Genomic DNA, 14,012 nt, shown 5'->3' on the forward strand with positions numbered 1-14,012 from the left:
TCCGGATCCGTCTCACAAATGCTTTCAGGCAGCAGCAGATCGGCGGATCCGGCGGCCAGTTCCGACGACGGAACTGCCTGCCGGATCACACTGCCGCAAGTGTGAAAGTAGCCTAACTCTGGGGTAGCGGAGGAACCCATGCAGCTGGGTCAGGTTTCTTGCCGTTCTGATAGTAGAAACTTTAGGAGATTGCACAAACTGTGTTACTACTGTGGGAAAAGTGGTCATTTTATTTTGGCTTGTCCTTTTGTTAAACTGCAGGTGGAAGAGAAAAAGAAAAAAAAAAAACTTTCCTGACTCTTGGTGGTGTGAATGGTGTGGTAGAGCAGGCAGGTATGCAAGCTCCCTGCAATTCCCGTTTTCTCCTTCCAGCTAGGGTGGCGCTAGAGTCAAGAGACATTTTTATTGAAGTATTCCTTGACTGTGGTGCTGGGGTAAACCTAATTGACTTCCTTTTTCTTCAAAATTTGGGTCTAAGTACTTGCACTGTAGAGAAAGAGATTCGGGTTTTTGCAATTGATTCTTCCCCTCTTTCTCAAAGGAGTCTCACTCACACTGCTCATGGTATTCACTTAAGGGTGGGTGATTCATATGTTGAGATTATGTCTTGTTTTGTCATGAAGGATTTGCTAGCTCCTATAGTTTTGGGGTTACCATGGTTGACTAAACATAACCCAATTATTGATTGGCAAGCGAGACAGATCATTGGTTGGAGTGAGTTTTGTTCAGATAATTGTATGGGCACATCTATCTCTGGTGTGTCCACTACGGCTTTACCTCAGTACCTCTCAGATTTTTCGGATGTCTTTTCGGAGGGTGGGGCTCAGGAATTGCCCCCTCATCGTGACTATAATTGTCCAGTTAATCTCATTCCTGGGGCTAAGTTGCCAAAGTCTCGGCTTTACAACCTCTCTCAACCCAAAAGAGAGGTCATGCGAAAATATATCGCCGAGAGTTTGGCAAAAGGTCATATTAGGCCATCTAAGTCTCCGGTGGCAGTAGGTTTGTTCTTTGTAAAAAAACAAGAATGGATCGCTGAGACCGTGTTTGGATTTCCGGGAATTGAACCGTATTACGGTCCGGGATCCATATCCCCTGCCTTTGATCAGATTGTTGGAGCCAAGGTGTTCTCCAAGTTGGATTTGAGAGGGGCCTACAATCTGATCAGAATCAAGGAGGGGGATGAGTGGAAAAAGGCCTTCAATACGCACAAGGGTCATTTTGAGAACCTGGTTATGGCTTTTGGGTAGACGAACACGCCAGCAGCATTTCAGCGATTCATCAATGACATTTTTCATCATTTGGTGTGGAGGTTCGTAGTAGTTTACTTGGATGACATTTTAATTTACTCTCCTGACCTGAAGACCCATAAGGATCATGTGAGACAGGTTTTGACGATCCTTCGGGAGCATAAATTATATGCCAAATTGGAGAAATGTTTGTTTGCGGTGCAAGAGCTTCCGTTCTTCGGATATCTGATTCTGATTTTTGAATGGACCCCGAAAAGGTCTGGCCGGTTCTGGAATGGGACCGACCAGAGAATCAGAAAGCTTTGATGCGGTTCTTGGGGTTTACGAATTATTATAGAAAATGTATTTCGAACTATTCTACCATAGTAAAACCTCTCACGGATATGACTGAGAAGGGCGCCGACGTCTCTGTCTGGTCGGATGAGGCATTGCAGGACTTTTCGGTTTTTAAGGAGCGTTTTGCGTCTGCTCCCATTCTGGTGCAGCCGGATGTGTCTCAGCCATTCGTAGTGGAGGTTGATGCATCAGAAGTGGGGGTTGGAGCGGTGCTGTCACAGGGTTCATCTCCTGGTAAATGGGTCCCGTGTGCTTTTTTCTCCAAGAAGCTCTCGGTCGCCGAGAGGAATTATGATGTTGGAGATAGAGAGTTGTTGGCTATCAAGTTGGCCTTTGAGGAATGGCGTCACTGGTTGGAGGGGGCGTCTCACCCCGTTACGGTATATACAGACCATAGGAATTTGGCTTACCTGCAATCTGCCAAGCGTCTGAACCCTAGACAGGCCAGATGGTCACTGTTTTTTACCAGGTTCAATTTTGTGGTTACCTTTCGCCCAGGAGTTAAGAACGTCAAGGCAGATGCCTTGTCTCGCAGCTTTCTTGGGGGAGGTGATTCAGAGGATCCTGCGCCGATTTTAGCGGATGGGGTGGTGGTCTCCGCTCTGTACCCTGAATTGGAGATGGAGGTGTTGGGAGCCCAGGAGGGGGCTCCTGGTTCTTGTCCCTCATGCAGGTTGTTTGTTCCTGAGGGCCTGCGATACAAGGTGTTCAAGGAACATCACGATACTGTCCTTGCTGGACATCCTGGTGGTAAATCCACCTGTGATCTGGTGTCCCGGAGGTTCTGGTGGCCAGGGTTACGTAAGAGCATTGAGGATTACGTGACAGCTTGTGAAACCTGTGCTCGGTCAAAGGTTGCTCATACTCGACCGGCTGGTTCACTTCTTCCATTGTCTATTCCGTCTCGTCCTTGGACGCACTTGTCTATGGACTTTATTACGGATCTGCCGAGTTCCTCCGGGAGAACAGTGATTTTGGTGGTAGTTGACCGTTTCAGTAAAATGGCTCACTTTATATCATTAACTAGTCTGCCTAACGCCAAGACTCTTGCGCAGAGTTTGCGTTGAATAACCGTAGGTAGGAGTCCACGGGTAAGTTGCCATTTTTTGGCACATACGGTTTTCATCCTCAGTTTGGTACCTTTTCTGGGACTGGTTCCTCTGGGATTCAAGAGGAGGAGAGATTTTCTTCTGCCTTATCCTCCATCTGGCGGAGGATCCAAGGGAATTTGGAGAAGATCGGTGAAAAGTATAAACGAATGGCTGACAAGAGACGTGTGACTGGTCCAGACCTGTGTGTGGGTGATCTGGTGTGGTTGTCCACTAAAAATATCAAATTGAGAGTGCCATCTTGGAAACTGGGTCCAAGATTTATTGGTCCGTACAAAATATCTGCGGTGATCAATCCTGTAGCGCTTCGGCTGGATCTTCCGCAGACTTGGAGGATCCATAATGTGTTCCACAGGTCTTTACTGAAAAAATATGTGAAACCAGTGGAACCATCGCCATTGCCTCCTCCTGCTGTTCTGGTCGATGGAAACTTGGAGTTCGAGATCTCCAGGATTCTCGACTCTAGAATTCTTCGGGGTTCCCTTCAGTACCTGAATTCTTTTTAGCCCTGGGTCAGATATATGATGATCCGGATCGTGTTGCTCTGGCTGAGTCTAGACTACGTCTTTTATGTCAGGGTAAACAATCCGCAGAGATATACTGTTCTGAATTTCGGAGATGGGCAGCTGATACTGGTTGGAATGATGCTGCACTCCGAAGTCAATTTTGCCATGGTCTTACAGAGGGATTGAAAGATGCATTTGCCTTTCATGAGAGGCCTACCTCCTTGGACTCTGCCATGTCTCGGGCCGTTCGTATTGACAGGCGTCTGAGAGAGAGAGGAGAGATCACTCCTTCCTGTCATACTCAATCCCAGGACAGTGCGGTGGTCTCATTCTGTGCACAGGGGTCTCAGTCGCTGTCAACCCCTTCTGAGCAGGAGCCCATGCAGCTGGGTTTGATTGCCTCTAACAATAGAAGATTCAGCCCTCATGGGAAGGTTTGTTTCTGTTGTGGAGGTATAAATCATTTGGCAAATGTTTGTCCCTCTAGGAGATTCAGGCAGTTTTTTGAGAGTAAGAAAGAAACAAAAAGGAAAAAATCCTTTAAAAATGTTCCATCTGTTACCATTGGCAAGGTTGATGCGGAAATTGAAGATTTTCCGTTTGATTGTAGTTCCCGTTTTGTCCTACCTGCCAGGGTGGCGCTAGAGAGCAATAACATTTTTTGTGAGATTTTTGTAGATAGTGGAGCAGCTGTCAATCTCATTGATAATCAATTTGCTATAACTCATGGTTTCTAGGTATGCACTTTGGGAAAGGATATACCTGTTTTTGCTATTGATTCCGCTCCACTTTCTCAGAAATCATTAAAGGGCATAGTTCACAATATCCGTTTGATTGTGAGTGATGCTCATGTTGAGGATGTGTCATGTTTCGTCCTTAGCGGGTTGCCTACTCCTCTAGTGTTGGGGCTACCCTGGCTCACTAAACATAACCCCACCATTGATTGGCAAGCGAGGCAAATAAATGGTTGGAGTGACTTTTGCAGAGAGAATTGCCTCACGACATCTGTTTCTGAGGTTTCTACTAAGACTGTACCATCTTTTCTCTCTGAATTTTCGGATGTCTTCTCTGAGAGTGGTGTTCAGGACTTGCCCCCGCACAGGGAGTACGATTGCCCTATTAATCTCATCCCAGGCGCCAAGCTGCCTAAATCTCATTTATACAATCTCTCCCAACCTGAAAGGGTCGCTATGCGTGCTTATATCTCTAAGAGTCTGAGAAAGGGACACATACGACCCTCGAAGTCACCTGTTGCCGCTGGTTTTTTCTTTGTTAAGAAAAAAGATGGTTCTTTAAGACCATGTCTGGATTTCAGGGAGCTGAACAGTATCACAATTCGTGACCCTTATCCGCTTCTTTTGATCCCGGACCTGTTTAACCAGATTGTTGGGCCTAAAGATTTTTCCAAGTTGGATCTAAGAGGGGCATACAACCTGGTCAAGGTCAGAGAAGGAGACGAATGGAAGACAGCCTTCAATACCCCTGAGGGCCATTTTGAGAATTTGGTTATGCCTTTTGGTTTGATGAATGCTCCAGCCGTCTTTCATCATTTTGTGAACAGCATTTTTTTTCATTTAATGGGGAAATTTGTATTAGTTTATCTGGATGACATTTTGATTTTTTCTCCTGATTTCAAAACTCATAGGGAACACTTACGTCAGGTCTTGCTCATCCTGCGGGAGAATAAATTCTACGCTAAACTGGAGAAATGTGTGTTTGCGGTTCCAGAAATTCAATTTCTGGGATTTCTTCTCTCCGCTTCTGGTTTTCGCATGGACCCCGAGAAGGTCCGCACTGTGCTTGAGTGGGAGCTTCCTGAGAATCAGAAGGCGCTGATGCGTTTTTTGGGCTTTGCCAATTATTACAGGAAGTTTATTTTGAATTATTCCTCTGTTGTTAAACCACTCACTGATATGACTAGAAAGGGGGTAGATTTTTCCTCCTGGTCGGTAGAGGCGCGTAAGGCCTTTTCTAATATCAAGGAGAGTTTTGCTTCCGCTCCCATCTTGGTACAACCTGATATTTCTCTACCCTTCATAGTTGAGGTTGATGCTTCTGAGGTGGGTGTGGGTGTGGTCTTGTCTCAGGGTCCCTCTCCTGCCAAATGGCGACCGTGTGCCTTTTTCTCGAAGAAACTCTCCTCCGCAGAGAGAAATTACGATGTGGGAGATAGGGAGTTGTTGGCCATCAAATTGGCTTTTGAGGAGTGGCGCCATTGGCTAGAGGGAGCCAGACACCCTATTACCGTGTTTACTGACCATAAGAATCTGGCCTACTTGGAGTCAGCCAAGCGTCTGAACCCGAGACAGGCCAGATGGTCTTTGTTCTTTTCCAGGTTTAATTTTGTTGTCACGTTCCGCCCTGGGGTTAAGAATGTGAAGGCGGATGCCCTGTCACGTTGTTTTCCGGGAGGTGGGAATTTTGAAGACCCGGGTCCCATTTTGGCTGAAGGTGTGGTGGTCTCTGCTCTTTATCCTGAATTAGAGGCAGAGGTTCAGGTAGCCCAGTCAGAGGCTCCTGATCTTTGTCCTCCTGGGAGGTTGTTTGTGCCTCTCACTTTAAGACACAAGATTTTTAGGGAACACCACGATACTGTCCTTGCTGGGCACCCGGGGGCAAGAGCCACAGTGGATCTCATCGCTCGGAGATTCTGGTGGCCGGCGCTTCGTAAGTCGATTGAGGGTTTTGTGGCAGCCTGCGAGACCTGCGCTCGTGCCAAAGTCCCTCATTCACGGCCATCAGGTACTCTCCTCCCCTTACCCATTCCTTCCCGTCCTTGGACACATCTGTCCATGGACTTCATAACGGACCTGCCTCGTTCCTCGGGGAAGACTGTAATTCTGGTGGTGGTGGACCGTTTTAGCAAAATGGTGCATTTCATCCCTTTTCCTGGCTTGCCCAATGCTAAGATGCTGGCACAGGCATTTATTGATCACATTGTCAAATTGCATGGTATTCCTCAGACATAGTCTCTGATACGGGCACGCAGTTTGTTTCCTGATTCTGGAAGGCTTTCTGTTCTCGCTTGGGGGTTCGGTTGTCATTCTCTTCTGCTTTCCACCCGCAGTCGAATGGCCAGACAGAGCGCGTCAATCAGAATCTGGAGACATATCTGCGCTGTTTTGTGGCGGAGAATCAGGAGGATTGGTGTTCTTTTTTGTCTCTTGCTGAGTTTGCTTTAAATAACCGTCGTCAGGAGTCCTCTGATAAGTCACCATTTTTTGGTGCATATGGGTTTCATCCGCAGTTTGGGACATTCTCGGGAGAGGGGTCTTCTGGTTTACCTGATGAGGACAGATTCTCCTCGTCTTTGTCATCAATTTGGCAAAAGATTCAGGATAATCTAAAGAGCATGAGTGAGAGATATAAGCGTGTGGCGGATAAGAGACGTGTGCCTGGTCCGGACCTGAATGTTGGTGATCTGGTGTGGTTGTCTACTAAGAATATCAAATTGAAGGTTCCCTCCTGGAAGTTGGGTCCTAAGTTTATTGGGCCTTACAAAATCTTGTCCGTCATCAATCCTGTTGCCTACCGTCTTGATCTTCCTCAGACTTGGAAGATCCATAATGTTTTTCATAAGTCCTTATTAAAACCTTATGTCCAACCCATTGTACCCTCGTCTTTGCCTCCTCCTCCAATTGTGGTTGATGGTAATCTTGAATTTCAGGTTTTCTAGGATTGTGGATTCTCGTGTTGTCCGCGGTTCTCTCCAGTACCTCATTCATTGGGAGGGTTATGGTCCTGAGGAGAGGATGTGGGTCCCAGTGACGGACATTAAGGCCACTCGTCTCATCAGGGCTTTCCATAGGTCCCATCCTGAGAAGGTGGGCTCTGAGTGTCCGGAGTCCACTCGTAGAAGGAGGGGTACTGTCACCACCAGACATCTGAGAAGCTCTGACAGACGTCTAGAACCTCCTCCTTGAGGTTCCTTTGTTTTGCTTTCGTTTTCTCATCTCGTTAGCCTCTCTCAGCTGTCATGTAGTTGCACTGATTGCATCCCTTTAAATCCTTTTCCCATAGTGCATCACTTTGCGGTTTATACAGCTTCCTGGAGTGTGTGCATGCTGTTCCTACTTCTCAGTCTTCTACAAGATAAGTTTTGTTCATTTATTTGTGTTTTTCTGTTTCCCAGGTGACCCTGACTCCCTCCGTATCTAGTGTAGGGAGCCGGTGGTCGTGTCCCCTCACTATTATAGGGTGTTCAGGTGTTATACGGTCGAGGTACGAGGATATGCGATCATCTACCATTGGGATTTTCGCATAGGCTGAGCAGTCAGGGAGAGAGCCAGGTCTGATGCAGGGCTCTCCCTTTTTGTTCCTTAGTTTTGGATCCAGTTAGTGGTATATTCATTTTGTGTTTTCTAGTTTCCTGCACACCTTCCGTGACAGTACCTGGTACACTGGAGGGGATACGGCCCTGAGGAGAGGATGTGGGTTCTGGTGCTGGATATCAACGCCAGCCGACTGGTGAGGGCTTTTCATAGATCCCATCCGGATAAGGTTGGTCCGGGGTGTCCGGAGGTCACCCGTAGAAGGGGGGGGTACTGTCATGTCCTGCTCTGACTATGTACGGAGGTCAGCCAGAATAGCAGCACGTGTTTAGTGTTCTGTTTTGGAGCCGTGCTGCATCCGCCTCCCATCAGGTGCACTGGGTGGGGTTATTAGTTTAAATAGCACTCTATCCCAGTGCTCTGAGTGGGTTATAGAAATCATTCTGGCATTGAAAGCAAGGAGGGAAGGTTGTCTGTTCCAGCTCAGAAAAGATAAGTGTGGTTTTCAGTTTTTGTTGTTTGCTATCTTGGTTGTGTTGGTGTCATCTCTCCCATCCAGGTTCTGTGTGAGCAGGCTGCTCCTATTCCCCTTTTCACCATCTCAGGGAATCTAGTTTTTTTTTGCCCAGGCACGAGGACACTTCATTCCTACCATCAAGGTTTGAATGTGGGCTGAGCAGAGCAGGGAGAGAAGTCAGGGATTTGCTAGGAGGTGACCCTTCCCTTCTTGCCTAGAGCCTGGTTTGCTGGTTTATCTGTATGTCTGAGATCCCGTCCGGCGTGACAGGGCATTGCTAATATGAAGGGGGCACACTGGACATTTCTACTCTGGAGGGGGCACCATGGGCATTGCTAATGTGAAGGGGGCACAATGGGCATTTCAACTATGGAGGGGCACAATGGGCATTTCAACTATGGAGGGGCACAATGGGCATTTCTACTCTGTAGGGGGCACAATGGGGATTTCTACTCTGGAGGGGGCACATTGGGCATTGCTAATGTGAAGGGGGCACAATGGGCATTTCTACTATGAAGGAGGCACAATGACCATTTAAACTATGGAGGGGCACAATGGGCATTTCTACTATGAAGGGGGCACAGAGGGCATTATTACTGTGAAGGGGGCACAATGGGCATTATTACTGTGAAGGGGTACAACGGGCATTACTACTATTAAGGGGAATTATTACTGTGAAGATGTCACAATTGGGATTAATACCATAAAGGGGGCACAATGGGTATTATTACTATGAAGGGGGCACAAATAGGGCATTACAACTGTGAAAGGGGCACAATGTGGTCATAACTACTATTAAGGGGCACACATCTGTACAAAGCTGCTGTGAAGGTTGCACAATGAGGGCAATACTACTGTGAGGGGGGGTCCTTTTTTTTTTTAAGTATTGGGGGGGCCGAGATCGGACCCGCCCTGGGTGCCAAACAACCTAACCACTGATGTACTGCACAAATACTGTAGCTGCATCCCGTTATTTCCCACCACTGAGTGAGGAGTCTCTGATAGGACATTTGCAGATAGCCTGCAGGCAGAGAGAGGAAGCGACAGGCTGCAGGAAGGTAAGCAAGATGCTCCTTTCCACTAGTACGATCACATACTATGTTTCTTGTATTCTGCTTTTGCTAAATGCAAAAGCAAAATGATATATATATTTTTTTTTCAATGATCCAGTGTTTTACTTGAAGGTGTATTTTCACTCTTTGATGTTTGGTTGACTTTTGTGTCTTTCAGTTTGTCAGCGCCTTTATAACCACCATCCAACAAAACAAAGTAATACTGAATGTAAAGAACTACGTCAGGAGCTCTGTGTGTACAACGCTGACAGTGTTTCAGGTAAATCTATTATTTTGACAGTTCAAATATTCACATTAATCCTTAGGCCTCTTTCAGACGGGCGTCATGTTTTTGGGCCGGATAAGAGGCGGGTGCGTTGCGGAAAAATGCGCGATTTTTACGCGCAAGTGCAAAACATTGTAATGCGTTTTGCACGCGCGTGAGAAAAATCGGCATGTTTGGTACCTTAACCCGAACCCGGACTTCTTCACAGAAGTTCAGGTTTGGGTTCAAGATTGTGTAGATTGTATTATTTTCCCTTATAACATGGTTATAAAGGAAAATAATAGCATTCTGAATACAGAATGCATAGTACAATAGCACTGGAGGGGTTAAAAAAAGAAAAAATAATTTAACTCACCTTAATCCACTTGTTCGCGCAGCCGGCATCTCTTTAGTCTTCATCTGTGAAGAAAAGGACCTTTGATGACGTCACTGCGCTCATCACATGGTCCATCACATGATCTTTTTACCATGGCGATGGATCATGCACAAAGAGGAGCATGCTGCGGTTTTCACGTAACGCACAAGTGATGCGTGAAAATCACCGCTCATGTGCACAGCCCCATAGAAATGAATGGGTCCGGATTCAGTGCGGGTGCAATGCGTTCACCTCACGCATCGCACCCACATGGAAATCTCGCCCGTCTGAACGAGGACTTAGAGAATCAGACAATTTTCTGTTTTTGCATTTTCATTTTCCACTCCCTACTTCCCAAAACTATAACTTTTTTATTTTTCCGTTCTTATAGCCTTAATGAGGCTTGTTTGTGTGGGACAAGTAGTACTTTCTAATGGCACAATTTAATATCGATTACAATGTAGAGGGGAGCTGGAAAAAATATTCCAAATGGGATGGAATTGAAAAAAAAACTCAATTCTGCCACTGTTTTATGGGGGAAGGAAGGGGGGTTATGGAACTGCAACGCATTTGACCACGGTATCTGAGGGGTTAATTGTATGCGATCAGCCCTTGGCTGCTGCAGTTGGAAACAGCAGAAACCTGACAGCTATGGCGCCTGCTGCATGCGCGAGCGGACGTCATCTTTAAAGTTCTGACTTCGGCCGTACACGTATGGTCGCGAAGGGCTTAAAGCGTGTTTTCAGCTCCAGAAAGGTGGGCGTCCTACTGCCCATACTACTGCTGATCAGCTGTGAAGGGGTCATGGCACTCTTGAAGCGAGTTGCATCCTCTTCAATCTTTACCTGCATGCTGTCTGCATAGTGGAAGCATTGCGGGGCTATTACAGTTGTGTGCCGTTCGTCCTCCCCTACAGCACCACCATAGCTTATTTTCGGCTGTTTCACTAAATTTCACAAAGAAATTCAATTTGTTACAAATTACTTTGTCACAAATCACCTTCCATTGGCAATTGCACCCCCTCCGGTCTGCACCCCCCTCCCCCCCGGTCATTGAACCCTCTCAGATGACATGTTCATTGCTGATCGCAGCATCTGATGTTCAGATGAAGGCCTTTCAGGGGTTAATTAGGGTTAAAATAAACATACTCACCTTATTAATTTCCTATAAATATATACAGCAACGCAATGACGTCAGCCCGCTGATCGGGCGCGGTGAAGTCACACGTCACGCCCCGAAAGTTTTTCCTTGATAACTGCTACGTGTATAAGGACATTAAATGTAGATTTACATGGCCCAGTGTTCGGGCAGAACGCTCGTTACCGACAACTGTCCCGTCTAAAGGTGCCGCAGATCACCTGATGAACAAGCAACACGTTCGTTCATTGGGTGAAATGATCGGAGTCGAGGACGCCTCAATCATCGTTCCCGGGCAGCAGACGGTGCTCTCTAATCAGCTCTCTACTGCCCAGGAGCAATCATTTTGTATGGGGACGAGCGATAGAAGCAGCGATCCCTCCTCCTCATACTGTGGAGGAGATCGCTGCATGTAAATACAGAGCTTCACCTCCACTGAACGAGCAGCCGACTGTCCTCGCCCGGGGTAAATCCACCCTTAGTCTCTCGGTACATCTGCCCAACACCTTGGAGTAAAACCTCAGCGCTGCACATTATTCCTTACACATGTCTTATGGATGTAAATGGCGCTCCTACTATTACTGGATCTATAAAGAAGCTTCAAACTCTTCCAGGTTGTCTTCTGTGTCCTAATGGTTGGATTCTACATGGAGACGACTGTTATTACTACTCAGATGTAACAGAGATGAACATGGAACCAGAGCCGGGATCAGTGTGAGAAGATGGGAGCTGATCTACTGGTCATAAAGAACCAGGAACAGCAGGTATGGCGTCTATGTCCATGTATAAGGAGATTATAGGAGGAGAAGACCGGCCGCAGTCCGCTGTGTCATCACATCTAGTTCTATCTGTCATGTCAGGATTGTTCCTCATTTATTACAGGAGTTTATACAGAGAAATCTCAGACAGTGGATAGAGGACTCATACTGGATAGGACTTCACCATGATGGAGACGGCTGGAGATGGGTGGATGGAGAACATTATAACAGCGGCTTGTAAGTGACCTCCTGACACTAGCACACACTGGTCATTACTGGGAATATAGATAATCACCGGGGTCTGGACTTCTCTTATAATTACTGATTTCTCATCATTTCTCCTTGTTTTATTCTCTTGTTGCTCAGGATCCAGATAGAGACACGACCATCAGGACGCTGTGTATCAATGACTAGATATGGTTACTATCAGGAGGACTGCAGATCTCCTAACAGATGGATCTGTCTGAAGAAAGCCGTGAGGATCTGACCTTTATGTAATGTACATGAAGCTGAATAAAGTTATAAAAACTTTCCATTAGATCTGTGGGTTCGGGCGACTGCAGACACGGCAGATTTGTTACAGACATTTCTGTCTCATTCCTCTGAATGGAGCCGGCAGAGAATCATCAACTTGATAAATGGAACCAATTTTTTGAGATTTGGAAATTTCTCGAAGAAATCCAACAATCTTTTTATGCATCAGAATAACAGAACATTAACTCATAGAGGACCCTCACCATACATGTACGGCGCTGGTGGACGTGAATTAAGGACTAGCACAGTACATGTACGACAGGGCTGATCGGGCCGGTGCATGAGCTGCTCCCGCCCGATCAGCGGCACAGACCCGGCAGTCACTGACAGCCGGGCCCCTGCTGCATACTCCGGCATCGGTGAAAACACAGATGACGGCGTAATAACCCCTTGCATGCCATGTTTAAAGCTGGCTGCGGCATGCAGAGGGTTGGCGGAGGGTACGGGTTCCCTCCACTTCCCCATCAGGTCCCTGTGCTGCAGTGACGGGGACCCGATGGCAGAAAAGGCAGCCAGATGCCATCCTTAGGCATCGGGGCTTGCCTTCTACAGAATGCATTATAATACAAGATGTATTGTAATGCATTGCAGAGGGCATCAGACCCCAGAAGTTGAAGTCCCAGAGTGGGCCCAAAAAAAAAAAAAGTTAAAGTGTTTTTCATAATAAAAAAATGAAAAAAATGAAAAACACACATATTGGGTATTGGCGCATCTGTAACAACCGGCTATATAAAAATATCACATGATCCACCCCCCTCACCTAAACGCCGTAGAAAAAATAAAATAAAAGCTGTGCTAAAACAACCATTTTATTGTCACCTTACATCACAAAAAGTGCAACACTAAGCGATTAAAAAGGCGTATGCCCCTCAAAATAGTACCAATCAAACGGTCACCTCATCCCACAAAAAATGAGCCCCTACATAAAACAATTGGGCAAAAAATATTAAAACTATGGCTCTCAGAATATGGAGACACTAAAACATGATTTTCTTTTGTTTCAATAATGCTTTTATTGTGTTAAAAGTGAAAAAATATAAACAAATTACACATATTAGGTATCGCTCTTTCCGTAACAACCAGGTCTATTAAAATATCACAAGACCTAACCCCTTAGGTGAGCATCATCAAAAATAAAAATGGTGTTAAAATAGCCATTTTTGGTCACCTTACATCACAAAAAGTCTAATACCAAGCGATCAAAAATTCATACACACCCCAAATAGTACCAATCAAACGTCATCTCATCCCACAAAAAATTAGAAATGTAAGACAATCGCCTAAAAAAATAAAATAAATATGGCTCTCAGAATATGGAGACACTAACATGATTTTTTTGTTTCAAAAATGTTTTTATTGTGTAAAGCTTAAATAAATAAAAAAAGTATATATATTAGGTATCGCCGCATCCATAACAACCTGCTGTATAAAAATATCACAGGATCTAACCCCTAAGGTGAATAGAGATGTCGCGAACATAAAATTTTCCGTTCGCGAACGCGAATTTCCACAAATGTTCGCGAACGGACGAACCGGGCAAACGGCCATAGACTTCAATAGGCAGGCGAATTTAAAACCCACAGGGACTCTTTCTGGCCACAATAGTGATGTAAAAGGTGTTTCAAGGGGACTAACACCTGGACTGTGGCATGCCAGAGGGGGATCCAGTGAAAAAAAATATAAAAAAATTACACATATTAGGTATCGCTCTATCCGTAACAACTAGGTCTATTAAAATATCACAAAACCTAACCCCTTAGGTGAGCATCATCAAAAATAAAAATGGTGTTAAAATAGCCATTTTTGGTCACCTTACATCACAAAAAGTCTAATACCAAGCGATCAAAAATTCATACACACCCCAAATAGTACCAATCAAACGTCATCTCATCCCACAAAAA

General features: G+C 45.7%; 1 protein-coding gene across 1 annotated transcript in view; it reads left to right on the top strand.

Annotated features, from left to right (window-relative positions):
* The first annotated feature begins 11,541 nt into the window (after nucleotides 1-11,541).
* The window catches only part of LOC122942258 (ring-infected erythrocyte surface antigen-like), a 29,560-nt gene continuing 27,089 nt past the window's right edge, over nucleotides 11,542-14,012 (top strand). The window contains exons 1-2 of the mRNA XM_044299761.1: nucleotides 11,542-11,583; nucleotides 11,702-11,814. Of these exons, the coding sequence (XP_044155696.1) occupies nucleotides 11,542-11,583; nucleotides 11,702-11,814 (155 nt within the window). The remainder of the gene's footprint in view (nucleotides 11,584-11,701; nucleotides 11,815-14,012) is intronic.

This window comes from Bufo gargarizans, chromosome 6 (genome assembly GCF_014858855.1).
Source record: "Bufo gargarizans isolate SCDJY-AF-19 chromosome 6, ASM1485885v1, whole genome shotgun sequence".
Classification (NCBI taxonomy): Eukaryota; Metazoa; Chordata; class Amphibia; order Anura; family Bufonidae; genus Bufo; species Bufo gargarizans.